The 26,492-nt window shown below is 39.1% G+C and overlaps 1 protein-coding gene across 8 annotated transcripts in view; it reads left to right on the forward strand.

Moving 5' to 3' along the window:
- lrba (LPS-responsive vesicle trafficking, beach and anchor containing) overlaps positions 1-26,492 on the forward strand; it is a 778,336-nt gene that overhangs the window by 680,412 nt on the left and 71,432 nt on the right. For 6 of the 8 annotated variants that reach the window (XM_061923000.1, XM_061922999.1, XM_061922998.1 and 3 more), the window contains 2 exons: positions 8,594-8,786; positions 24,234-24,299. In XM_061923000.1, the coding sequence (XP_061778984.1) occupies positions 8,594-8,786; positions 24,234-24,299 (259 nt within the window). The remainder of the gene's footprint in view (positions 1-8,593; positions 8,787-24,233; positions 24,300-26,492) is intronic. The other 2 variants (XM_061923003.2, XM_061923004.2) reach the window with 1 other exon arrangement.

Consider the following 26,492-nt stretch of genomic DNA (forward strand, 5'->3'; position numbering starts at 1 on the left):
AGTTTTATTCACGAAATTGCGTAACAACAATGACAATCGACACTGCTTCCCGTAACTTCCTATCGAGCCATTCCGAATGCCATGCCAGTGCCAAGCACGAGGCACCAGTTGCCATTGTTTCCAAACGAGCGAACGATCATGGAATCAGCCGGAGAAAAATCGCAAACGAGTCATAAACCGAAAAGAAAACTGCAGTCATTCCGTGAAGAATATTCAAAAGCCTATCCGGGAATAATTATCCGTTCCAAAAAGGGTGAAAACTACGCGAATTGCACCTTGTGCAGACAAGATTTTTCGATCGGACACGGAGGAATTAGCAATGTAAAAGACCACGTTGGGACAAAAAAACACAAGTCTAATGCCGGATTTTAGCCACAAAAAGGTAATGACACCAATGTTATCTATTGGAATTGTTTAGTACTGTTATACTGTTAAAAGTGTTTATACTATTTATGCTTTCAAGTCCAAGTTGAAGAAATCTTGTTAAATGTTGACAGCATAACTACCAAAATACAGAAGTATGTCCTTAATATTTTTGCAGCGCTATTTCTGTTGAAAAGTTCAAATGATTACATTAGAGATGTGATGTGCCACTTTTCAAGTGTCTGATGGCTTCAATTCATTTTCATGAATTTTTCATATTTTGAATTCTTTTGAAAGGCTTACAAAAAAACGTAATTCCATGCTATTGACAGGACTATTAATTTTAATGAAGTTAGCTTACCATGTTTACAGTATGATAATTGTGATAGAAATGTGAATTTTAGGCACAGAATATTTTTTACAATTGAACAAGGCAGTAGATTATACAAGCTTGGACAGAAAGTTAATAATGACACCAATTTTTATTTTTTAATGGAATTGTTTAGTACTGTTTTACCATTTGTTTACTGTAAAAAGTGTTTATACTTTCAATTAACAAATTGAAGTCTTGTGAAAGGTTGACAGGATAACTGGCATTAACTGTCAAAATAATTTCAAACTATTGAAGTTAGCTTACAGAATAAACATGTCAATCAACCCATATGATTTTTGCTGTAATATTTTTGTTTTGAAAAGTCACTGTGACTGATAGAAAAGTGATGGTTTTAGCAACATTTTAACCTGTCTGAATGCTAATAATCATTTTGCGTCGGGGGGCGAACCTGAACCCCCCACCAGGACTTTGTCCTGGACCTACCGGGGCCTGCGGCCCCTGGACCCTGGCTACTAGGTTTTTCTGATTTCAAAAGTTGGCAGGTATGAGAATACAAAAATGTGTTTGTGTTATGAACTATTTCAATGCAGCTGTAAACATGACCAACTTTGACCAACGTTTTCTTTTACAATATGCAACTTTAAAAGCTTTGTTTCATACATAATAACGTTTTGAATCGCACTTTTGTAAGGGAAATTTGTCTATACATTTATTTCATGCATATATATAATTTCCACATATTTTTTTTTACACATTTTATATGTGAAATGTGTAGATATTTACATTTTCATACCTGCCAACTACTCCGGTTTTCCCGTAATTAGTACGGTTTTCATCAACCTATTCCGGGTTACGGTTGCAGTGATAAAAAATACGGTTTTTCATTAATTAAAAATGTTTTTTTTTTTTTAAGTTTTATTCACGAAATCGCGTAACAACAATGACAATCGACACTGCTTCCCGTAACTTCCTATCGAGCCATTCCGAATGCCATGCGCGAGGCTATTTATAGCACCGCTGCCAAGCACCAGGCACCAGTTGCCATTGTTTCCAAACGAGCGAACGATCATGGAATCAGCCGGAGAAAAATCGCAAACGAGTCTTAAACCGAAAAGAAAACTGTAGTCATTCCGTGAAGAATATTCAAAAGCCTAATTATCCGTTCCAAAAAGGGTGAAAACTACGCGAATTGCACCTTGTGCAGACAAGATTTTTCGATCGGACACGGAGGAATTGGCGATGTAAAAGACCACGTTGGGACAAAAAAACACAAGTCTAATGCCGGATTTTAGCCACAGAAAGGTAATGACACCAATGTTATCTATTGGAATTGTTTAGTACTGTTATACTGTTAAAAGTGTTTATACTATTTATGCTTTCAAGTCCAAGTTGAAGAAATCTTGTTAAATGTTGACAGCATAACTACCAAAATACAGAAGTATGTCCTTAATATTTTTGCAGTGCTATTTCTGTTGAAAAGTTCAAATGATTACATTAGAGATGTGATGTGCCACTTTTCAAGTGTCTGATGGCTTCAATTCATTTTCATGAATTTTTCATATTTTGAATTCTTTTGAAAGGCTTACAAAAAAACGTAATTCCATGCTATTGACAGGACTATTAATTTTAATGAAGTTAGCTTACCATGTTTACAGTATGATAATTGTGATAGAAATGTGAATTTTAGGCACAGAATATTTTTTACAATTGAACAAGGCAGTAGATTATACAAGCTTGGACAGAAAGTTAATAATGACACCAATTTTTTTTTTAATGGAATTGTTTAGTACTGTTTTACCATTTGTTTACTGTAAAAAGTGTTTATACTTTCAATTAACAAATTGAAGTCTTGTGAAAGGTTGACAGGATAACTGGCATTAACTGTCAAAATAATTTCAAACTATTGAAGTTAGCTTACAGAATAAACATGTCAATCAACCCATATGATTTTTGCTGTAATATTTTTGTTTTGAAAAGTCACTGTGACTGATAGAAAAGTGATGGTTTTAGCAACATTTTAACCTGTCTGAATGCTAATAATCATTTTGCGTCGGGGGGGGCGAAGCCTGAACCCCCCACCAGGACTTTGTCCTGGACCTACCGGGGCCTGCGGCCCCTGGACCCTGGCTACTAGGTTTTTCTGATTTCAAAAGTTGGCAGGTATGAGAATACAAAAATGTGTTTGTGTTATGAACTATTTCAATGCAGCTGTAAACATGACCAACTTTGCCAAACCACGTTTTCTTTTACAATATGCAACTTTAAAAGCTTTGTTTCATACATAATAACGTTTTGAATCGCACTTTTGTAAGGGAAATTTGTCTATACATTTATTTCATGCATATATATAATTTCCACATATTTTTTTTTACATTTTATATGTGAAATGTGTTGAATATTTACATTTTATATACTGCTTTTATTCACCCATTATGGATTTTTTTTTTTTACCCAACTTTTACTATACAGGCAATAACGCTGTGCGCTTTAAAACATTTTTTTTAAATGTTTTGCATTATTTTTTTAATTGTAATCTTTTATTATTATATTCATTTTGATTGATTGATTGAAACTTTTATTAGTAGATTGCACAGTACAGTACATATTCCGTACAATTGACCACTAAATGTTAAGTTTTTCAGCGTGTTTAAGTCAAGGTCCACGTTAAATCAATTCATGGTAATTGACGACGTGGTTGTTTTTTTAAAAGTTGTTTATTCGCGTTTTATTCAAAGCCCCCTTAGATGTTAGCCAGGCAGCTGCTCCACTGTATTTGTCTTCCACAACATTCGCCCGCTGACTTGTAAGCTGAGAAAAAGGCGAGCTCTCGGCGTGAAGTGTCCACTTTTTAAGGACCGAGCTCGTGTGCAAGGCTGCCCGTGACGGAACCTAAAGCCCCCTCGGGTGCTTATTAGTGTGGTGTCCCTGCGGCGCTGACAGCTGGATGTGGACCACCACACACACACACACACACACACACACACACACACACACACACACACACACACACTAGTACCAGCCTTCACGTTGGAACTAATTCAAAGGAGATGTTTGTCTTGTAGCTCAACATAAACTTCATTTTAACCCTTCCTTCAGCTTTCTTTCCTCTTCTAACCTTCTCGCTCGCTCTCGTCTCAGTCATGTGTTTGCACTAATGGTGCTGTCAGAGTGTCTGCTTAGCTGTCTCACACACACACACACACACACACACACACACACGCACGGCAGCTTTACTCGGCTCTTTGCCTGATGTTAAACACTGATCTGTCTCCTTTTCACACGCTAAATGCTGCTTAGTTCAAACTGGAGACACTTGTAGACCAGAGCTGTTCAACATCATTGAAAAGTCACAGTACAAGCCCCTACTGTATGTTTTGTCTCGTCAAAGATCTTCGATATGTCAGAAACAAGCTGCTGTTTTTAAGAAGTCCGCTATTCAAAGATCTTTTTTAATAACTAAATAACAAGAAAACCCGTCAAAGAAAGATCTTCTGTAGAGACATCTTGCTATTTTTATATTATATTCTCAATATTTTTTACGATTCTTTGCAAAAGCACTCGTCAAAGATCCTCTATTTTGCAGGAGCACGCTGCTGTTCCTGTTTTTAACGATCTAATTCAAAAACACTAATCAAATATCTTCTATATGACAAAAGTGCTCTGCTGTTTTTAACGATTCATTGCAAAAAAAACACTCGTCAAAGATCCTCTATTTTGCAGGAGCACGCTGCTGTGCCTTTTTTTAACGATAGAATGCAAAAACACTCGTCAAATATCCTCTATTATGGAAGAACTCTGCTGTTTTTAAGGGTTTACTGCAAAAACACTAGTCAAAGATCCTCTATTTTGCAGGAGCACCCTGCTGTTACTGTTTTTAACGATCGAATGCAAAAACACTAGTCAAATATCCTCTATATGACAAAAGTGCTCTGCTGTTTTTTACGATTCATTGCAAAAACACTCGTCAAAGATCCTCTATTTTGCAGGAGCACGCTGCTGTTCCTGTTTTTAACGATCCAATTCAAAAACACTAATCAAATATCTTCTATACGACAAAAGTGCTCTGCTGTTTTTTACGATTCATTGCAAAAACACTCGTCAAAGATCCTCTATTTTGCAGGAGCACGCTGCTGTTCCTGTTTTTAACGATCCAATTCAAAAACACTAATCAAATATCTTCTATATGACAAAAGTGCTCTGCTGTTTTTAACGATTCATTGCAAAAACACTCGTCAAAGATCCTTTATTTTACAGGAGCACGCTGCTGTGCCTTTTTTTAACGATAGAATGCAAAAACACTAGTCAAATATCCTCTATATGACCAAAGTGCTCTGCTGTTTTTAACGATTCATTGCAAAAACACTCGTCAAAGATCCTCTATTTTGCAGGAGCACGCTGCTGTTCCTGTTTTTAACGATCCAATTCAAAAACACTAATCAAATATCTTCTATATGACAAAAGTGCTCTGCTGTTTTTAACGATTCATTGCAAAAACACTCGTCAAAGATCCTTTATTTTACAGGAGCACGCTGCTGTGCCTTTTTTTAACGATAGAATGCAAAAACACTAGTCAAATATCCTCTATTACGGAAGAACTCTGCTGTTTTTAAGGATTTACTGCAAAAACACTAGTCAAAGATCCTCTATTTTGCAGGAGCACGCTGCTGTTACTGTTTTTAACGATCGAATGCAAAAACACTAGTCAAATATCCTCTATATGACCAAACTGCTCTGCTGTTTTTAACGAGTCATTGCAAAAACACTCGTCAAAGATCCTCTATTTTACAGGAGCACGCTGCTGTGCCTTTTTTTAACGATAGAATGCAAAAACACTCGTCAAATATCCTCTATTACAGCAGCACTCTGCTGTTTTTAAGGATTTACTGCAAACACACTAGTCAAAGATCCTCTATTTTGCAGGAGCACGCTGCTGTTACTGTTTTTAACGATCAAATGCAAAAACACTAGTCAAATATCCTCTATATGACCAAAGTGCTCTGCTGTTTTTAACGATTCATTGCAAAAACACTCGTCAAAGATCCTCTATTTTGCAGGAGCACGCTGCTGTTCCTGTTTTTAACGATCCAATTCAAAAACACTGATCAAATATCTTCTATATGACAAAAGTGCTCTGCTGTTTTTAACGATTCATTGCAAAAACACTCGTCAAAGATCCTCTATTTTGCAGGAGCACGCTGCTGTGCCTTTTTTTAACGATAGAATGCAAAAACACGAGTCAAATATCCTCTATTACGGAAGAACTCTGCTGTTTTTAAGGATTTACTGCAAAAACACTTGTCAAAGATCCTCTATTTTGCAGGAGCACGCTGCTGTTACTGTTTTTAACGATCGAATGCAAAAACACTAGTCAAATATCCTCTATATGACCAAAGTGCTCTGCTGTTTTTAACGATTCATTGCAAAAACACTCGTCAAAGATCCTCTATTTTGCAGGAGCACGCTGCTGTTCCTGTTTTTAACGATCCAATTCAAAAACACTGATCAAATATCTTCTATATGACAAAAGTGCTCTGCTGTTTTTAACGATTCATTGCAAAAACACTCGTCAAAGATCCTCTATTTTGCAGGAGCACGCTGCTGTGCCTTTTTTTAACGATAGAATGCAAAAACACGAGTCAAATATCCTCTATTACGGAAGAACTCTGCTGTTTTTAAGGATTTACTGCAAAAACACTTGTCAAAGATCCTCTATTTTGCAGGAGCACGCTGCTGTTACTGTTTTTAACGATCGAATGCAAAAACACTAGTCAAATATCCTCTATATGACCAAAGTGCTCTGCTGTTTTTAACGATTCATTGCAAAAACACTCGTCAAAGATCCTCTATTTTGCAGGAGCACGCTGCTGTTCCTGTTTTTAACGATCCAATTCAAAAACACTGATCAAATATCTTCTATATGACAAAAGTGCTCTGCTGTTTTTAACGATTCATTGCAAAAACACTCGTCAAAGATCCTCTATTTTGCAGGAGCACGCTGCTGTTCCTGTTTTTAACGATCGAATTCAAAAACACTAATCAAATATCTTCTATATGACAAAAGTGCTCTGCTGTTTTTTACGATTCATTGCAAAAGCACTCGTCAAAGATCCTCTATTTTGCAGGAGCACGCTGCTGTTCCTGTTTTTAACCATCCAATTCAAAAACACTAATCAAATATCTTCTATATGACAAAAGTGCTCTGCTGTTTTTAACGATTCATTGCAAAAACACTGGTCAAAGATCCTCTATTTTGCAGGAGCACGCTGCTGTGCCTTTTTTTAACGATAGAATGCAAAAACACGAGTCAAATATCCTCTATTACGGAAGAACTCTGCTGTTTTTAAGGATTTACTGCAAAAACACTTGTCAAAGATCCTCTATTTTGCAGGAGCACGCTGCTGTTACTGTTTTTAACGATCGAATGCAAAAACACTAGTCAAATATCCTCTATTACAGAAGCACTCTGCTGTTTTTAAGGATTTACTGCAAAAACACTCGTCAAAGATCCTCTATTTTTCAGGAGCACGCTGCTGTTCCTGTTTTTAAGGATTTACTGCAAAAACACTAGTCAAATATTCTCTTTTTGACAAAAGTGCTCTGCTGTTTTTAACGATTCATTGCAAAGACACTAGTCAAAGATCCTTTATTTTACAGATTTTACAATAGATCTTATGACAAGAGCGCTCCGCTGTTTTTAAGAATGTATTGCAAAAATGCTACTCAAAGATCCTCTATATCCAGAAAGCGCTTTGCTGCTTTTGAAGATCCACTGCACGAGTCAAATATATTCTACATTGCAGGCGCACTCTGTTGATTTTCAGCATCTACTGCAAAAATGTTACTCCAAGATCCTCTATATCACAAAAGTGCTCTGCTTCTTTTAAAGATCGAGTCAAAGATCCTATTTATGACCGTAGAACTCTGCTGCTCTTAGGGATCTACTCCAAAAACGCCAGTCAAAGATTCTCTAAATGACAGGGGGCTCTTTTGCTTTTAAGAATTGTCTACAAAAAAAAACTAGTCAAAGATCCTCTATATCGCAAAAGTGTTCTCTTGTTTTTAATGATCTACTGCAAAAATACTAGTCAAAGATCCTCTATATGACTAGAGCAACTCTGTTGTTTTTAAACACGAGTCCATGAGCCTTGCATGTGACTTGAACGCTTTGCGGTTTTTAGGAGTGTGCTACAAAAATACCAGTCAAAGATCTTCAATATGACACGAGCACTATGCTACTTTTAAGGATCCACTACAAAAATCCTACTTGTAAATCCTCCATATCACTAAAGCACTCTGCTATTTTTAAAGATCTACCGCAGAAACACTATACTGCTCCTATACTGCAAAAATGCCTGTCAAAGATCCTCTATAAGACAGGAGGGCTCTGTTATTAAGAATCTGCTGCAAAAATACCAGTCAAAGATACTCTTGCACAAAAGCGGTCTCTTGTTTTCAACCAGCTACTGCAAAAATACTAGTCAAAGATCTTCTATATGACAGAAGCACTCTGCTGTGTTTTTAAGGATTTACTGGGAAAAAAAAAAGTGAATCAAAGATCCTCTGTTCCAAGAGAACTCTGCTGTTTTCAACGACCGGCAGCAAAAACACAAGTCCAAGAGCCTTGTATAGTGGAAAGCCGGTCCCTAAAAATAATGCCTTCATTAAACCGGTCCGTGGTGCAAAAAGGTTGGGGACCCCTGCTTTAGTGGACCTACACCAATCAAAGATCCTCTATACAAGAGAAACACTGTTTCTATCTTCCTTCTTGTCTTGCTGTTTTTTCTGGGCAAACTTTTTCCTAACCATCTTCTCTCCTCCTCTTCTTTTCTTCCTTCACCTTCCGTCCCGTCCACGTCACACTCACACATCGACTCTTCGCCATCTCCTCTTGAACAGTATCTTCTCCTGCAGACGCCGCTGATGTTTACAGAGCAGATGCAGCAGGACGTCATCATGGTGCTCAAGTTCCCGTCCAACTCTCCCGTCACTCACGTGGCCGCCAACACGCAGCCGGGCCTGGCGGCGCCCGCCGTCATCACGGTCACCGCCAGCCGCGTCTTCGCCGTCAACAAGTGGCACGGCCTTTCAGGTGAAACACGGGCGTTGTGGGGAAGGATGGGGAGACGAGCGCTAATGCGGTCAAGGACTCTTTTTACAAAAGCACACTGCAAAAAGTCAGTGTTCAAAAACAAGAAAATTTAAAGCTGCAAGCAGCGTTGGTCGGGCCCGCGTATTTGGCAGGTGCTAGTCCTAAGTGTCCCAATACTTTTGTCAAGTTTTAGTCCCAAGTGTCCAAATGTTTTGTCCAGTGTAAGTGTCCCAATACTTGTGTCCAGTGGTAGTCCTAAGTGTCCCAATACTTTAGTCTACTTTTAGTGCGAAGTGTCCCAATACTTTTGTCCAGTTTTAGTCCTAAGTGTCCCAATACTTTTGTCCAGTGGTAATCCGAAGTGTCCCAATATTTATGTCAAGTTTTAGTCCCAAGTGGCCCAAAACTTTTGTCAAGTTGTAGTCCTATGTGTCCCAATACTTTTGTCCAGTTTTAGTCCCAAGTGGCCCAATACTTATGTCAAGTTGTAGTCCTAAGTGTCCCAATACTTTTGTCCAGTGTAAGTGTCCCAATACTTTTGTCCAGTTGTCATCCTAAGTGTCCCAATACTTTAGTCAATTTCTGGTCGAACGTGTCCCAAAACTTTTGTCCAGTTTTAATCCTAAGTGTCCCAATACTTTTGTCCAGTGTAAGTGTCCCAATACTTTTGTCAAGTGGTAATCCCAAGTGTCTCAATACTTTTGTCAAGTTGTAGTCCTAAGTGTCCCAATACTTTTGTCCAGTGTAAGTGTCCCAATACTTTTGTCCAGTTGTCATCCTAAGTGTCCCAATACTTTAGTCAATTTCTGGTCGAACGTGTCCCAAAACTTTTGTCCAGTTTTAGTCCTAAGTGTCCCAATACTTTTGTCCAGTGTAAGTGTCCCAATACTTTTGTCAAGTGGTAATCCCAAGTGTCTCAATACTTTTGTCAAGTTGTAGTCCTAAGTGTCCCAATACTTTTGTCCAGTGTAGGTGTCCCAATACTTTTGTCCAGAGGTAGTCCTAAGTGTCCCAATACTTTTGTCAAGTTTAGGCGTAAGTGTCCCAATACTTTTGTCCAGTGGTAGTCCTAAGTGTCCCAATACTTTTGTCAAGTTTTAGTCCCAAGTGGCCCAAAACTTTTGTCAAGTTGTAGTCCTATGTGTCCCAATACTTTTGTCCAGTTTTAGTCCCAAGTGGCCCAATACTTATGTCAAGTTGTAGTCCTAAGTGTCCCAATACTTTTGTCCAGTGTAAGTGTCCCAATACTTTTGTCCAGTTGTCATCCTAAGTGTCCCAATACTTTAGTCAATTTCTGGTCGAACGTGTCCCAAAACTTTTGTCCAGTTTTAGTCCTAAGTGTCCCAATACTTTTGTCCAGTGTAAGTGTCCCAATACTTTTGTCAAGTGGTAGTCCCAAGTGTCTCAATACTTTTGTCCAGTTTTAGTCCCAAGTGTCCCAATACTTTTGTCAAGTTGTAGTCCTAAGTGTCCCAATACTTTTGTCCAGTGTAGGTGTCCCAATACTTTTGTCCAGAGGTAGTCCTAAGTGTCCCAATACTTTTGTCAAGTTTAGGCGTAAGTGTCCCAATACTTTTATCCAGTGTAAGTGTCCCAATATTTTTGTCCAGTGGTAGTCCTAAGTGTCCCAATACTTTTGTCAAGTTGTTGTCCTAAGTGTCCCAATACTTTTGTCCAGTGTAAGTGTCCCAAAACTTTTGTCCAGTGGTAGTCCTAAGTGTCCCAATACTTTTGTCTACTTTTAGTCCGAAGTGTCCCAATACTTTAGTTCAGTGGTAGTCCTAAGTGTCCCAATACTTTTGTCAAGTTGTAGTCCTAAGTGTCCCAATACTTTTGTCCAGTGGTAATCCGAAGTGTCCCAATATTTATGTCAAGTTGTAGTCAAGTGTCCCAATACTTTTGTCAAGTTTTAGTCCCAAGTGGCCCAAAACTTTTGTCAAGTTGTAGTCCTATGTGTCCCAATACTTTTGTCCAGTTTTAGTCCCAAGTGTCCCAATACTTTTGTCAAGTTGTAGTCCTAAGTGTCCCAATACTTTTGTCCAGTGTAGGTGTCCCAATACTTTTGTCCAGTTGTCATCCTAAGTGTCCCAATACTTTAGTCAATTTCTGGTCGAACGTGTCCCAAAACTTTTGTCCAGTTTTAGTCCTAAGTGTCCCAATACTTTTGTCCAGTGTAAGTGTCCCAATACTTTTGTCAAGTGGTAATCCCAAGTGTCTCAATACTTTTGTCAAGTTGTAGTCCTAAGTGTCCCAATACTTTTGTCCAGTGTAGGTGTCCCAATACTTTTGTCCAGTTGTCATCCTAAGTGTCCCAATACTTTAGTCAATTTCTGGTCGAACGTGTCCCAAAACTTTTGTCCAGTTTTAGTCCTAAGTGTCCCAATACTTTTGTCCAGTGTAAGTGTCCCAATACTTTTGTCAAGTGGTAATCCCAAGTGTCTCAATACTTTTGTCAAGTTGTAGTCCTAAGTGTCCCAATACTTTTGTCCAGTGTAGGTGTCCCAATACTTTTGTCCAGAGGTAGTCCTAAGTGTCCCAATACTTTTGTCAAGTTTAGGCGTAAGTGTCCCAATACTTTTATCCAGTGTAAGTGTCCCAATACTTTTGTCCAGTGGTAGTCCTAAGTGTCCCAATACTTTTGTCAAGTTTTAGTCCCAAGTGTCCCAATACTTTTGTCAAGTTGTAGTCCTAAGTGTCCCGATACTTTTGTCAAGTTTAGGCGTACGTGTCCCAATACTTTTATCCAGTGTAAGTGTCCCAATACTTTTGTCCAGAGGTAGTCCTAAGTGTCCCAATACTTTTGTCAAGTTTAGGCGTACGTGTCCCAATACTTTTATCCAGTGTAAGTGTCCCAATACTTTTGTCCAGTGGTAGTCCTAAGTGTCCCAATACTTTTGTCCAGTGTAAGTGTCCCAATACTTTTGTCCAGTTGTCATCCTAAGTGTCCCAATACTTTAGTCAATTTCTGGTCGAACGTGTCCCAAAACTTTTGTCCAGTTTTAGTCCTAAGTGTCCCAATACTTTTGTCCAGTGTAAGTGTCCCAATACTTTTGTCAAGTGGTAATCCCAAGTGTCTCAATACTTTTGTCAAGTTGTAGTCCTAAGTGTCCCAATACTTTTGTCCAGTGTAGGTGTCCCAATACTTTTGTCCAGAGGTAGTCCTAAGTGTCCCAATACTTTTGTCAAGTTTAGGCGTAAGTGTCCCAATACTTTTATCCAGTGTAAGTGTCCCAATACTTTTGTCCAGTGGTAGTCCTAAGTGTCCCAATACTTTTGTCAAGTTTTAGTCCCAAGTGTCCCAATACTTTTGTCAAGTTGTAGTCCTAAGTGTCCCGATACTTTTGTCCAGTGTAGGTGTCCCAATACCTTTGTCCAGAGGTAGTCCTAAGTGTCCCAATACTTTTGTCAAGTTTAGGCGTAAGTGTCCCAATACTTTTATCCAGTGTAAGTGTCCCAATACTTTTGTCCAGTGGTAGTCCTAAGTGTCCCAATACTTTTGTCCAGTGTAAGTGTCCCAATACTTTTGTCCAGTTGTCATCCTAAGTGTCCCAATACTTTAGTCAATTTCTGGTCGAACGTGTCCCAAAACTTTTGTCCAGTTTTAGTCCTAAGTGTCCCAATACTTTTGTCCAGTGTAAGTGTCCCAATACTTTTGTCAAGTGGTAATCCCAAGTGTCTCAATACTTTTGTCAAGTTGTAGTCCTAAGTGTCCCAATACTTTTGTCCAGTGTAGGTGTCCCAATACTTTTGTCCAGAGGTAGTCCTAAGTGTCCCAATACTTTTGTCAAGTTTAGGCGTAAGTGTCCCAATACTTTTATCCAGTGTAAGTGTCCCAATACTTTTGTCCAGTGGTAGTCCTAAGTGTCCCAATACTTTTGTCAAGTTTTAGTCCCAAGTGGCCCAAAACTTTTGTCAAGTTGTAGTCCTATGTGTCCCAATACTTTTGTCCAGTTTTAGTCCCAAGTGGCCCAATACTTATGTCAAGTTGTAGTCCTAAGTGTCCCAATACTTTTGTCCAGTGTAAGTGTCCCAATACTTTTGTCCAGTTGTCATCCTAAGTGTCTCAATACTTTAGTCAATTTCTGGTCGAACGTGTCCCAAAACTTTTGTCCAGTTTTAGTCCTAAGTGTCCCAATACTTTTGTCCAGTGTAAGTGTCCCAATACTTTTGTCAAGTGGTAATCCCAAGTGTCTCAATACTTTTGTCAAGTTGTAGTCCTAAGTGTCCCAATACTTTTGTCCAGTGTAGGTGTCCCAATACTTTTGTCCAGAGGTAGTCCTAAGTGTCCCAATACTTTTGTCAAGTTTAGGCGTAAGTGTCCCAATACTTTTATCCAGTGTAAGTGTCCCAATACTTTTGTCCAGTGGTAGTCCTAAGTGTCCCAATACTTTTGTCAAGTTGTTGTCCTAAGTGTCCCAATACTTTTGTCCAGTGTAAGTGTCCCAAAACTTTTGTCCAGTGGTAGTCCTAAGTGTCCCAATACTTTTGTCTACTTTTAGTCCGAAGTGTCCCAATACTTTAGTTCAGTGGTAGTCCTAAGTGTCCCAGTACTTTTGTCAAGTTGTAGTCCTAAGTGTCCCAATACTTTTGTCCAGTGTAAGTGTCCCAATACTTTTGTCCAGTTTTCGTCATAAGAGTCCCAATACTTTTGTCCAGTAGTAGTCACAAGTGTCCCAATACTTTTGTCAAGTTGTAGTCCCAAGTGTCCCAATACTTTTGTCCAGTTTGCGTCTAAGTGTCCCAATACTTTTGTCTACTTTTGTCTACTTTTGTCTACTTTCTACTTTTGTCAAGTTGTTGTCCTAAGTGTCCCAATACTTTTGTCCAGTGTAAGTGTCCCAAAACTTTTGTCCAGTGGTAGTCCTAAGTGTCCCAATACTTTTGTCTACTTTTAGTCCGAAGTGTCCCAATACTTTAGTTCAGTGGTAGTCCTAAGTGTCCCAGTACTTTTGTCAAGTTGTAGTCCTAAGTGTCCCAATACTTTTGTCCAGTGTAAGTGTCCCAATACTTTTGTCCAGTTTTCGTCATAAGAGTCCCAATACTTTTGTCCAGTAGTAGTCACAAGTGTCCCAATACTTTTGTCAAGTTGTAGTCCTATGTGTCCCAATACTTTTGTCCAGTTTTAGTCCCAAGTGGCCCAATACTTATGTCAAGTTGTAGTCCTAAGTGTCCCAATACTTTTGTCCAGTGTAGGTGTCCCAATACTTTTGTCCAGTTGTCATCCTAAGTGTCCCAATACTTTAGTCAATTTCTGGTCGAACGTGTCCCAAAACTTTTGTCCAGTTTTAGTCCTAAGTGTCCCAATACTTTTGTCCAGTGTAAGTGTCCCAATACTTTTGTCAAGTGGTAATCCCAAGTGTCTCAATACTTTTGTCAAGTTGTAGTCCTAAGTGTCCCAATACTTTTGTCCAGTGTAGGTGTCCCAATACTTTTGTCCAGAGGTAGTCCTAAGTGTCCCAATACTTTTGTCAAGTTTAGGCGTAAGTGTCCCAATACTTTTATCCAGTGTAAGTGTCCCAATACTTTTGTCCAGTGGTAGTCCTAAGTGTCCCAATACTTTTGTCAAGTTTTAGTCCCAAGTGGCCCAAAACTTTTGTCAAGTTGTAGTCCTATGTGTCCCAATACTTTTGTCCAGTTTTAGTCCCAAGTGGCCCAATACTTATGTCAAGTTGTAGTCCTAAGTGTCCCAATACTTTTGTCCAGTGTAAGTGTCCCAATACTTTTGTCCAGTTGTCATCCTAAGTGTCTCAATACTTTAGTCAATTTCTGGTCGAACGTGTCCCAAAACATTTGTCCAGTTTTAGTCCTAAGTGTCCCAATACTTTTGTCCAGTGTAAGTGTCCCAATACTTTTGTCAAGTGGTAGTCCTAAGTGTCCCAATACTTTTGTCCAGTGTAAGTGTCCCAATACTTTTGTCCAGTTGTCATCCTAAGTGTCCCAATACTTTAGTCAATTTCTGGTCGAACGTGTCCCAATACTTTTGTCAAGTTGTAGTCCTAAGTGTCCCAATACTTTTGTCCAGTGTAGGTGTCCCAATACTTTTGTCCAGAGGTAGTCCTAAGTGTCCCAATACTTTTGTCAAGTTTAGGCGTAAGTGTCCCAATACTTTTATCCAGTGTAGGTGTCCCAATACTTTTGTCCAGTGGTAGTCCTAAGTGTCCCAATACTTTTGTCAAGTTGTTGTCCTAAGTGTCCCAATACTTTTGTCCAGTGTAAGTGTCCCAAAACTTTTGTCCAGTGGTAGTCCTAAGTGTCCCAATACTTTTGTCTACTTTTAGTCCGAAGTGTCCCAATACTTTAGTTCAGTGGTAGTCCTAAGTGTCCCAATACTTTTGTCAAGTTGTAGTCCTAAGTGTCCCAATACTTTTGTCCAGTGTAAGTGTCCCAATACTTTTGTCCAGTTTTCGTTATAAGAGTCCCAATACTTTTGTCCAGTGGTAGTCACAAGTGTCCCAATACTTTTGTCAAGTTTGCGTCTAAGTGTCCCAATACTTTTGTCCAGTGGTAGTCATAAGTGTCCCAATACTTTTGTCTACTTTTCGTCTGAAGTGTCCCAATACTTTTGTCTACTTTTAGTCCGAAGTGTCCCAATACTTTAGTTCAGTGGTAGTCCTAAGTGTCCCAATACTTTTGTCCATTGGTAGTCCTAAGTGTCCCAATACTTTTGTCCAGTGTAAGTGTCCCAATACTTTTGTCCAGTTTTCGTTATAAGAGTCCCAATACTTTTGTCCAGTGGTAGTCACAAGTGTCCCAATACTTTTGTCCAGTTTGCGTCTAAGTGTCCCAATGCTTTTGTCCAGTGGTAGTCATAAGTGTCCCAATACTTTTGTCTACTTTTCGTCCGAAGTGTCCCAATACTTTTGTCTACTTTTAGTCCGAAGTGTCCCAATACTTTTGTCAAGTGTAAGTGTCCCAATACTTTTGTCCATTGGTAGTCATAAGTGTCTCAATACTTTTGTCAAGTTGTAGTCCCAAGTGTCCCAATACTTTTGTCTACTTTTAGTCCGAAGTGTCCCAATACTTTAGTTCAGTGGTAGTCCTAAGTGTCCCAATACTTTTGTCAAGTTGTAGTCCTAAGTGTCCCAATACTTTTGTCCAGTTTTCGTCATAAGAGTCCCAATACTTTTGTCCAGTGGTAGTCACAAGTGTCCCAATACTTTTGTCAAGTTGTAGTCCCAAGTGTCCCAATACTTTTGTCCAGTTTGCGTCTAAGTGTCCCAATACTTTTGTCCAGTGGTAGTCATAAGTGTCCCAATACTTTTGTCTACTTTTCGTCCGAAGTGTCCCAATACTTTTGTCAAGTGTAAGTGTCCCAATACTTTTGTCCATTGGTAGTCATAAGTGTCCCAAAACTTTTGTCTACTTTTAGTCAGAATTGTCCCAATACTTTTGTCTAGTGTACCTACCTTGTCTGCATTGTGTGGGCACGTTGGTGCTTCCTGCTTTTAAGCAGCCATCTTAAAAAAACAGCAGCGCAGCGGGTCTTTGAAGGGTCATAAAATCAAAACCGGAGCAGTTTTAATCACAAGGGTTTAATCTCTCTCCTGTGTTAGTTTGAAGCCTAAACGACAAACGCGCTCAGAGGAGATACATTTTGAAGGAAGGTGACCGGTTTTTACAAAAATGTTGTTTTGAAGGGGGAATAGCAAACTTCCTGTTGATTTTTGCTGGGGGTTGTCAATTTATGAAATGTAGGTCTCAGTGAGACCTACATTGAGGTTTTTGTTTCATGTCTCTCCGACCTTCCCAGTGGGAGTTACAGGCAGTTTTTTCTCAGTTTTATTCAAAAATTGCTGTACAGCGCAATTTTTAAATTTGGGGTTAGGTTTTTTTATTAGATCGCAATTTTTGCCAGTCCTAATGTGTGTGTTCAGTTCGGTGAGTTTTGAAGCGTGTTAAGGGGGTCAAATTACAGCTCAAAGAGGCAAAAGTGACTGTTTTTAGTACTTTTTTGTCTTGAAGGGGGAATTGCCAACTTCCTGTTGATTTCTGCCCAATGATATACTATTATGAAAACTAGGTCTAAGTCAGACCTACATACAGGTTTTTGTTTCATGTCTCTCCGATCTTCCTAGTGGGAGATATAGGCAGTCTAGTTTGTTTTTTTCCTAGGGGGCGCTAGAGCGCAATTTTTATTTTTGGGTTTCGGTTTTTTTATTAAAAGGCCATTTTTGCAGGTCCTGATGTGTGGGTCAAATTTGGTGAGTTTTGAAGCATGTTAAGTGGGTCAAATTGTAGCTCAAAGAGGCGGCCGGTATAATAATAATAATAAAACCTTACAAATTCAATAGGTCCTTATGTCCCATTGTATAAGGACTCCCTGTGGGAGTCCTTATACAATGGGCCATGCGGGCCCTAAATATACAGTACAGGCCAAAAGTTTGGACACACCTTCTCATTCAATCTTTATTTTCATGACTATTTACATTGTAGATTGTCACATCAAAACTATGAATGAACACATGTGGAGTTATGTACTTAACAAAAAAAAAGTGAAAACATGTTTTATATTCTAGTTTCTTCAAAATAGCCACCCTTTGCTCCGATTACTGCTTTGCACACTCTTGGCATTCTCTCCATGAGCTGAAATGCTTTTCACTTCACAGGCGTGCTTGAAGCTCATGGAGAGAATGCCATGAGTGTGCAAAGCAGTAATAAGAGCAAAATTTTGAAGAAACTAGAATATAAAACATGTTTTCAGTTATTTCACACTTTTAGTCAAATAAAATCATTGCCGACCATGCTTTTATGTCCTCAAGACCATTTAAAAGTGATATTAATGATGTGTCACTTTTCTTTTTTTAAAGGGACATCCACAAAAAGATATATTTAGAGATGTCCGATAATGGCTTTTTTGCCGATTTCCGATATTGTCCAACTCTTAATTACCGATACCGATATATACAGCGGTGGAATGAACACATTATTATGCCTAATTTTGTTGTGATGCCCCGCTGGATGCATTAAACAATGTAACAAGGTTTTCCAAAATAAATCAACTCAAGTTATGGGGGAAAAAAATGCCAACATGGCACTGCCATATTTATTATTGAAGTCACAAAGTGCATTATTTTTTTTAACATGCCTCAAAACAGCAGCTTGGAATTTGGGACATGCAGGTTGAGGTGGGCGGGGTTGGGGGAGGGGCGAGGTTTTTGGGTAGGGGGTAGCGGGGGGGGTGTATTGTAGCGTCCCGGATGAGTTAGTGCTGCAAGGGCTTCTGGGTATTTGTTCTGTTGTGTTTATGTTGTGTTACGGTGCGGATGTTCTCCCGAAATGTGTTTGTCATCCTTGTTTGGTGTGGGTTCACAGTGTGGCGCATATTTGTAACAGTGTTAAAGTTGTTTATACGGCCACCCTCAGTGTGACCTGTATGGCTGTTGACCAAGTATGCTTGGCATTCACTTGTGTGTGTGAAAAGCCGTAGATATTATGTGATTGGGCCGGCACGCAAAGGCAGTGCCTTTAAGGTTTATTGGCGCTCTGTACTTCTCCCTACGTCTGTGTACACAGGGGCGATTTAAAAAGTCATACATTTTACTTTTTGATACCGATAATTTTGAAACCGATACCAATAATTTCCGATATTACATTTTAAAGCATTTATCGGCCGATAATATCGCTTGGTCACACACTGTTGTGGGGTGGCATTGAGGCATACTTGCTAACCCTCCCGGATTTTCCGGGAGACTCCCGAAATTCAGCGCCTCTCCCGAAAACCTCCCGGGACAAATTTTCTCCCGAAAATCTCCCGAAATTCAGGCGGAGCTGGAGGCCACGCCCCCTCCAGCTCCATGCGGACCTGAGTGACGTGTTGACAGCCTGTTGTACATGCATATGTGACCCACCCATAATGTGTCACATTTTTGTGTTAATTTATTTATTTTATTTTGTGGTTTGAATTCGTTTTTGGAGCTGTCATTCCACATTTATCAGTATTCACATTGGTCAGTAGGGGGCAGTAGGGCGTTTCTTCCCAATTGAATGCTATCACCTGCAGACCGGAAGTGTCTTGTCATTCTGATGAGCGCGACCAGTCTGTGAACAATTTAAACGTCCTGTGTGCTTTTTCCTCCTGTATAACAGGTTAGTTTTGGTGAATCAACTCACTGAATAATATCCATGTGATCTTTATAAGTTTAAGTACACATTCTGATGGTGGAGCCTAACTCTAAAGTGTTTGTGAGTTGTAGTTTGTATTTGTGAATGAATCCAGTGCACAGCTGCAGTAATCAATACAAAAAGGCGACGTGAGTGCGCAATGTTTATATAGGAACTTCTGATCCTAATTCAGACTCCCAAATTAGAGCTCCCGTTTTCTTATTGATTTTATAATGTATATTTGTATAATGTGTGTGTTCTGAAATAGTGACAGAGAATAGAACAAGGATGGACAATTCAACCCTTAACTCAACAATGAGTAGAGGAGTGTTATGTGTGTGTATATGTGTAAATAAATGAACACTGAAATTCAAGTATTTATTTTATTTATGTATATATATATATATATATATAGCTAGAATTCAGTGAAAGTCAAGTATTTCTTATATATATAAATATATATAATATATATATATATATATATATATATATATATCTTAACCACGCCCCCAACCACGCCCCCCGCCCCGCCCCGACCACGCACCGCGCCCCCCACCTCCCGAAATCGGAGTTCTCAAGGTTGGCAAGTATGCATTGAGGTGTAATTTCCAAAGTTGCACTAAGAAAAGCAGTTGGGGAATCAGCGATAGTGTTGCATGACTCACACTTGGCAGAGTGGCCGATGATAGGAATATCAAATGCGATGTTTCTCACGCTGTGTCACATGAAGCGCTCTTCTGTGAAGAGGAGGAGGCGGATGTACGGAGGTGGACATCGCGGCAAGTGAAGGCTGCTTTGCGCGTCACGTTTGATTTAACCGCACCTGGCGGACGCAGTCGGCTGTGTCCTAAATCAATGTCCGGCAGACCAGACCGTAATCATTCTAGACTTGCTGAATCAAAAAAAAGCAAAGACACATATCACATTTTCTCTTTCTGTTGTTGTAAAAGTAAATAGCGTATGAAAACCTTCTTTCAGAAATGGAATTTTACTCAAAGACGCTTTACAGGGTAAAAAAATTTAAATATAAAACAGTTCAAAGTAATAATATAAAAAAACAGGAAATATAAATGTATGAATTATGTATTATTAATATATTAGTATTATTTTTTAATTTTTTTGTTATTATTATATTAGTATTTTTATGTATTATTTATAATACATAACGTTTTTAGCATTCAATTAGACATTATTGTGAGGTTTTGTATTAGTGTTCCTAAAAATACACTGCAAAAAGTGAAATCTAAGTAAGAAATATGGATTCAGACTCTTGGATTCAGACTCCTTACACTAATTAGATGACCATAGTAACTAATTAGATTACCATAGTAACTAGTATATCATGCAAAAGTGCAGATTCCAACCATTGAAATACTTAGTATAGATGACCATAGTAAGTAATTAGATGACCATAGTAACTAGTATATCATGCAAAGTCCAACCATTCAAATACTTTGTATAGATGACCATAGTAACTAATTAGATGACCATAGTAACTCATTAGATGACCATAGTAACTAATTAGATTACCATAGTAACTAATTAGATGACCATAGTAACTAATTAGATGACCATAGTAACTAGTATATCATGCAAAGTCCAACCATTGAAATACTTTGTATAGATGACCATGGTAACTAATTAGATGACCATAGTAACTAATTAGGTGACCATAGTAACTAATTAGATGACCATAGTAACTAATTAGGTGACAATAGTAACTAGTATATCATGCAGATTCCAAGCATTAAAATACATAGTATAGTTGAAGACTTACGGTCATTAGAAAAGATGAGTGCACATCATAATGGCAGCTACACTTTACATCTTAAACATCTAAAAAAAAATGATTTGGGAATGTTCGAAGGGCCAGATTGAAAAGCTTAACGGGCCGCATGTGGCCCCCGGGCCTTAAATTGCCCAGGCCTGCTCTACAAGCACATTGTTGGAGCTGGACCACCACATTTTATTCCCAAGTTTGCATCAAGAATCCTCATCTTTGTGGTCTTGTTGACGTCATTCATTCTTGATTGTGGTGGTGTGCAGCCACAGAGTGCACTGCAAAAAGTGAAATCTAAGTAAGATGAAATATGTCAAATAAGGGTGATATTTGCTTATTTTCTGTCTGATAAGATAATTCTTCTCACTAAGCAGATTTTATGTTAGTGTTTTACTTGTTTTAAGTGTTTTGCTCCTAAATGATCTCAGTAAGATATTACAGCTTGTTGCTGAGATTTGATGACCTATATTGAGTAAAACATGCTTGAAACTAGAATATCAAGTGTTGCAAAGCTGTGTCATCAACACTCACAAGTATAAAACTACTTTTTTAAAGTCATCATTTCTTATTTCAAGCATGAAAAAAAAATCATGACTTCGACAAGATTGCAGAACAACTTGTTTTATTTTCAATGAAACAATAGAACATACGTACTCATATAGTAGTACAGTTGGCACAGTACAGTAAACTGACAGTTAATATTTAAACATTTAACATGTGACATTTCTAACTATTTTGAACAAAAATAGTTCATGCACATTAAGATGAATTCTTCACAATTACAATTAAAACATTTTTGGCCGGGCTGTATATATGTGCACTAATTGACTGAAAGAGCACGCACTTGGCATGATGATGTCATGTTATCCATGGAAAAATGCATTTTTAGACAATATGATTTGCCTGAGCGGCTAGGAGACCCCGAGAGTAACAAGCGCTTGCCTTGTTGCCTTTCCATTAAGAACAATAAATTAGTTTTTAGTATAAGTTTGCTGGTTTCAAGAAATGTAATGCCGAGCGCATATCATTATGTCAAGATAATGGCACGAGCATTTACTTCATTTAAGAATATTTTTCAACAAATTGAGCAAAAAGGTCTCTTTTTTCTTTCTACCAAGAAAAGTGCACTTGTTATTAGTGAGAATATACTTATTTTAAGCTATTTTTGGGTTCATTGAGGTTAGCTAATTTGACTTGTTTTGGAAAGTCTTGACAAGCCAAATTTCCTTGTTCTATTGGCATATCATTTTGCTTAGTTCAAATAAAATACTCCTAAATTTTGTAATTTTTGTTCTTGTTTTTGAACACTGATTTTTTTGCAGTGTAGTCCTTTGTTCAACTTATTTAGTTATACTAGTGGTGTTCCTCAAGGTTCCATTTTAGGTCCACTCTATTTCATTACGTGGGCTATTCAACTGGTGGCCTGCAGGTTCAGTTAAAAAAAAAAAAAAAACATGTAAGAGACTCACATTTTTGCAGCAGATTCTTAAAAACACGAGAGTGCTGTCATATAGATGATCTTTGACTAGCTTTTTTAAAAAAAACAAAAAAAAACCTCTGTAACTTTGACAAAATACAGGTAAAAGCCAGTAAATTAGAATATTTTGAAAAACTTGATTTATTTCAGTAATTGCATTCAAAAGGTGTAACTTGTACATTATATTTATTCATTGCACACAGACTGATGCATTCAAATGTTTATTTCATTTAATTTTGATGATTTGAAGTGGCAACAAATGAAAATCCAAAATTCCGTGTGTCACAAAATTAGAATATTACTTAAGGCTAATACAAAAAAGGGATTTTTAGAAATGTTGGCCAACTGAAAAGTATGAAAATGAAAAATATGAGCATGTACAATACTCAATACTTGGTTGGAGCTCCTTTTGCCTCAATTACTGCGTTAATGCGGCGTGGCATGGAGTCGATGAGTTTCTGGCACTGCTCAGGTGTTATGAGAGCCCAGGTTGCTCTGATAGTGGCCTTCAACTCTTCTGCGTTTTTGGGTCTGGCATTCTGCATCTTCCTTTTCACAATACCCCACAGATTTTCTATGGGGCTAAGGTCAGGGGAGTTGGCGGGCCCATTTAGAACAGAAATACCATGGTCCGTAAACCAGGCACGGGTAGATTTTGCGCTGTGTGCAGGCGCCAAGTCCTGTTGGAACTTGAAATCTCCATCTCCATAGAGCAGGTCAGCAGTAGGAAGCATGAAGTGCTCTAAAACGTGCTGGTAGACGGCTGCGTTGACCCTGGATCTCAGGAAACAGAGTGGACCGACACCAGCAGATGACATGGCACCCCAAACCATCACCCAACCATGCAAATTTTGCATTTCCTTTGGAAATCGAGGTCCCAGAGTCTGGAGGAAGACAGGAGAGGCACAGGATCCACGTTGCCTGAAGTCTAGTGTAAAGTTTCCACCATCAGTGATGGTTTGGGGTGCCATGTCATCTGCTGGTGTCGGTCCACTCTGTTTCCTGAGATCCAGGGTCAACGCAGCCGTCTACCAGCAAGTTTTAGAGCACTTCATGCTTCCTGCTGCTGACCTGCTCTATGGAGATGGAGATTTCACGTTCCAACAGGACTTGGCGCCTGCACACAGCGCAAAATCTACCCGTGCCTGGTTTACGGACCATGGTATTTCTGTTCTAAATTGGCCCGCCAACTCCCCTGACCTTAGCCCCATAGAAAATCTGTGGGGTATTGTGAAAAGGAAGATGCAGAATGCCAGACCCAAAAACGCAGAAGAGTTGAAGGCCACTATCAGAGCAACCTGGGCTCTCATAACACCTGAGCAGTGCCAGAAACTCATCGACTCCATGCCACGCCGCATTAACGCAGTAATTGAGGCAAAAGGAGCTCCAACCAAGTATTGAGTATTGTACATGCTCATATTTTTCATTTTCATACTTTTCAGTTGGCCAACATTTCTAAAAATCCCTTTTTTGTATTAGCCTTAAGTAATATTCTAATTTTGTGACACACGGAATTTTGGATTTTCATTTGTTGCCACTTCAAATCATCAAAATTAAATGAAATAAACATTTGAATGCATCAGTCTGTGTGCAATGAATAAATATAATGTACAAGTTACACCTTTTGAATGCAATTACTGAAATAAATCAAGTTTTTCAAAATATTCTAATTTACTGGCTTTTACCTGTACATGTGTACATGTCTACTGTAGAGGACACTGGTTGTCCGGATATTGAGCAAAACGGTCTCTTTTTTTTTTTTCTACCAAGAAAAGTACACTTGTTATTAGTGAGAATATACTTATTTTAAGCTATTTTTGGGTTCATTGAGGTTAGCTAATTTTACTTGTTTTGGAAAGCCAAATTTTCTTGTTCTATTGGCAGATACTTTTGCTTAGTTCAAGTAAAATACCCCTCATTTTTGTATTTTTTTCCCCTTGTTTTTGAACACTGACTTTTTGCAGAGTGGGGGGTAGGGGACGGGTGACCGTGGCTATTATGAAGTGTAATCCAGGATCTCACCCGGCGAGACCCCCCTTGAATCATAACAATAATCATCCAATCCGTCTCCTTCCTCTTCACCTGTCAGGTCATCCCAGCTCGGCCGTGCAGGACCAGCAGTACCAACTTCCTGTGGAGATCGACCCTCTTATAGGTACTTTTTTTCCTCCTTGCATCATATGAGATCATACCTACATGAAATGACTTTTTTTGGTGTTTAGCTACATTTGTGTATGAGTGAGTGTAGAACCAGCCTCTCCACCATTTGCATGCAAATTGGAATGCAATGAGCTGTGGCCTCGGCCCGCCATTTCATCATCAACGCCCCCCCGCCCCCGTCCTCCATCCCCCTCCCTCTCTTCCCTGCATCCTCTTTGCTTTAATTCGAGCACGGGGAGAGGACGCGTGTCAGGGAGAATGAATATGAATGTGGTAATAATGCGTGATTGAGAATGCGCGGCGGACGGGCTGTCAGGACAAATACGGCCGCCTCTCAACCTTGGCGACTTGTTGATGATGAGGAGGCCACGCCGGAGATGATGTTTGAGGCACTGAAGGAGACCACTCACTGCCTGTCCTTTGTCAAATATAAAGTAGGTTAGTGAAAATGTTCAAATCGGGTGATAATGATTATTTTATATACACTGCAAAAAGTCAGTGTTCAAAAACAAGAATAAATTAAAGCTGCAAGCAGCATTGGTCGGGCCCGCATATTTGGCAGGTGCTAGTCCTAAGTGTCCCAATACTTTTGTTCAGTTTTCGTCACAAGTGTCCCAATACTTTTGTCTACTTTTAGTCCGAATTCTCCCAATACTTTTGTCTAGTGTACCTACCTTGTCTGCATTGTGTGGCCACGCTGGTGCTTCCTGCTTTTAAGCAGCCTTCTTGAAAAAACAGCAGCATCAGCGCAGCGGCTCTTTGAAGGGTCATAAAATCAAAACCGGAGCCGGTATTAAAACTCTTTCGATAACTTTTAATCGAAAGGGTTCAATCTCTCTCCTGTGTTAGTTTGAAGCCGAAACAACAAACACGCTCAGAGGAGATAATGTTTGAAGAAAGGTGACCGGTTTTTACAAAAATGTTGTGTTGAAGGGGGAATAGCAAGCTTCTTGTAGATTTTTGCTGGGGGTTGTCAATTTATGAAATGTAGGTCTAAGTGAGACCTATGGAGAGGATTTTGTTTCATGTCTCTCCGACCTTCCCAGTGAGAGTTACAGGCAGTTTTGTCATTTTTTTCTCCCGAGGAGCAGTTTTTTCTCTGTTTTATTCAAAAATTGCTCTAGAGCGCAATTTTTAAATTTGGGGTTAGATTTTTGTATTAGATCACAGTTTTTGCCAGTCCTGATGTGTGCGTTCAGTTTGGTGAGTTTTGAAGCATGTTAAGGGGGTCAAATTTCAGCTCAAAGAGGCAAAAGTGACTGTTTTTAGTACTTTTTTGTCTTGAAGGGGGAATTGCCAACTTCCTGTTGATTTTAGCCCGAGGATGTACAATTATGAAATGTAGATGTAAGTCAGACCTACATAAAGGTTTTTGTTTCATGTCTCTCCGACCTTTCTAGTGGGAGTTACAGGCAGCGTAGTTTTTTCTTCTTCCTAGGGGGCGCTAGAGCGCAATTTTGAGTTTTGGGGTTCGGTTTTTTTATTAAAAGGCAATTTTCGCAGGTCCTGATGTGTGGGTCAAATATGGTGAGTTTTGAAGCATGTTAAGTGGGTCAAATTAGTGCTCAAAGAGGCGGCGGAAGAAGAAAGAAAGAATAATAATAAAACCTTAGAATAACAATAGGTCCTTATGTCCCATTGCATAAGGACTCCCTTCGGGAGTCCTTTTGCAATGGGCCATTGCGGGCCCTAATTAAAGCTGCAAGCAGCATTGGTCGGGCCCGCATATTTGGCAGGTGCTAGTCCTAAGTGTCCCAATACTTTTGTTCAGTTTTCGTCACAAGTGTCCCAATACTTTTGTCTACTTTTAGTCCGAATTCTCCCAATACGTTTGTGTAGTGTACCTACCTTGTCTGCATTGTGTCGGCACGCTGGTGCTTCCTGCTTTTAAGCAGCCTTCTTGAAAAAACAGCAGCATCAGCGCAGCGGCTCTTTGAAGGGTCATAAAATCAAAACCGGAGCCGGTATTAAAACTCTTTCGATAACTTTTAATCGAAAGGGTTCAATCTCTCTCCTGTGTTAGTTTGAAGCCGAAACAACAAACACGCTCAGAGGAGATAATGTTTGAAGAAAGGTGACCGGTTTTTACAAAAAATGTTGTGTTGAAGGGGGAATAGCAAGCTTCTTGTAGATTTTTGCTGGGGGTTGTCAATTTATGAAATGTAGGTCTAAGTGAGACCTATGGAGA

This window comes from Nerophis lumbriciformis, linkage group LG27 (genome assembly GCF_033978685.3).
Source record: "Nerophis lumbriciformis linkage group LG27, RoL_Nlum_v2.1, whole genome shotgun sequence".
Classification (NCBI taxonomy): domain Eukaryota; kingdom Metazoa; phylum Chordata; class Actinopteri; order Syngnathiformes; family Syngnathidae; genus Nerophis; species Nerophis lumbriciformis.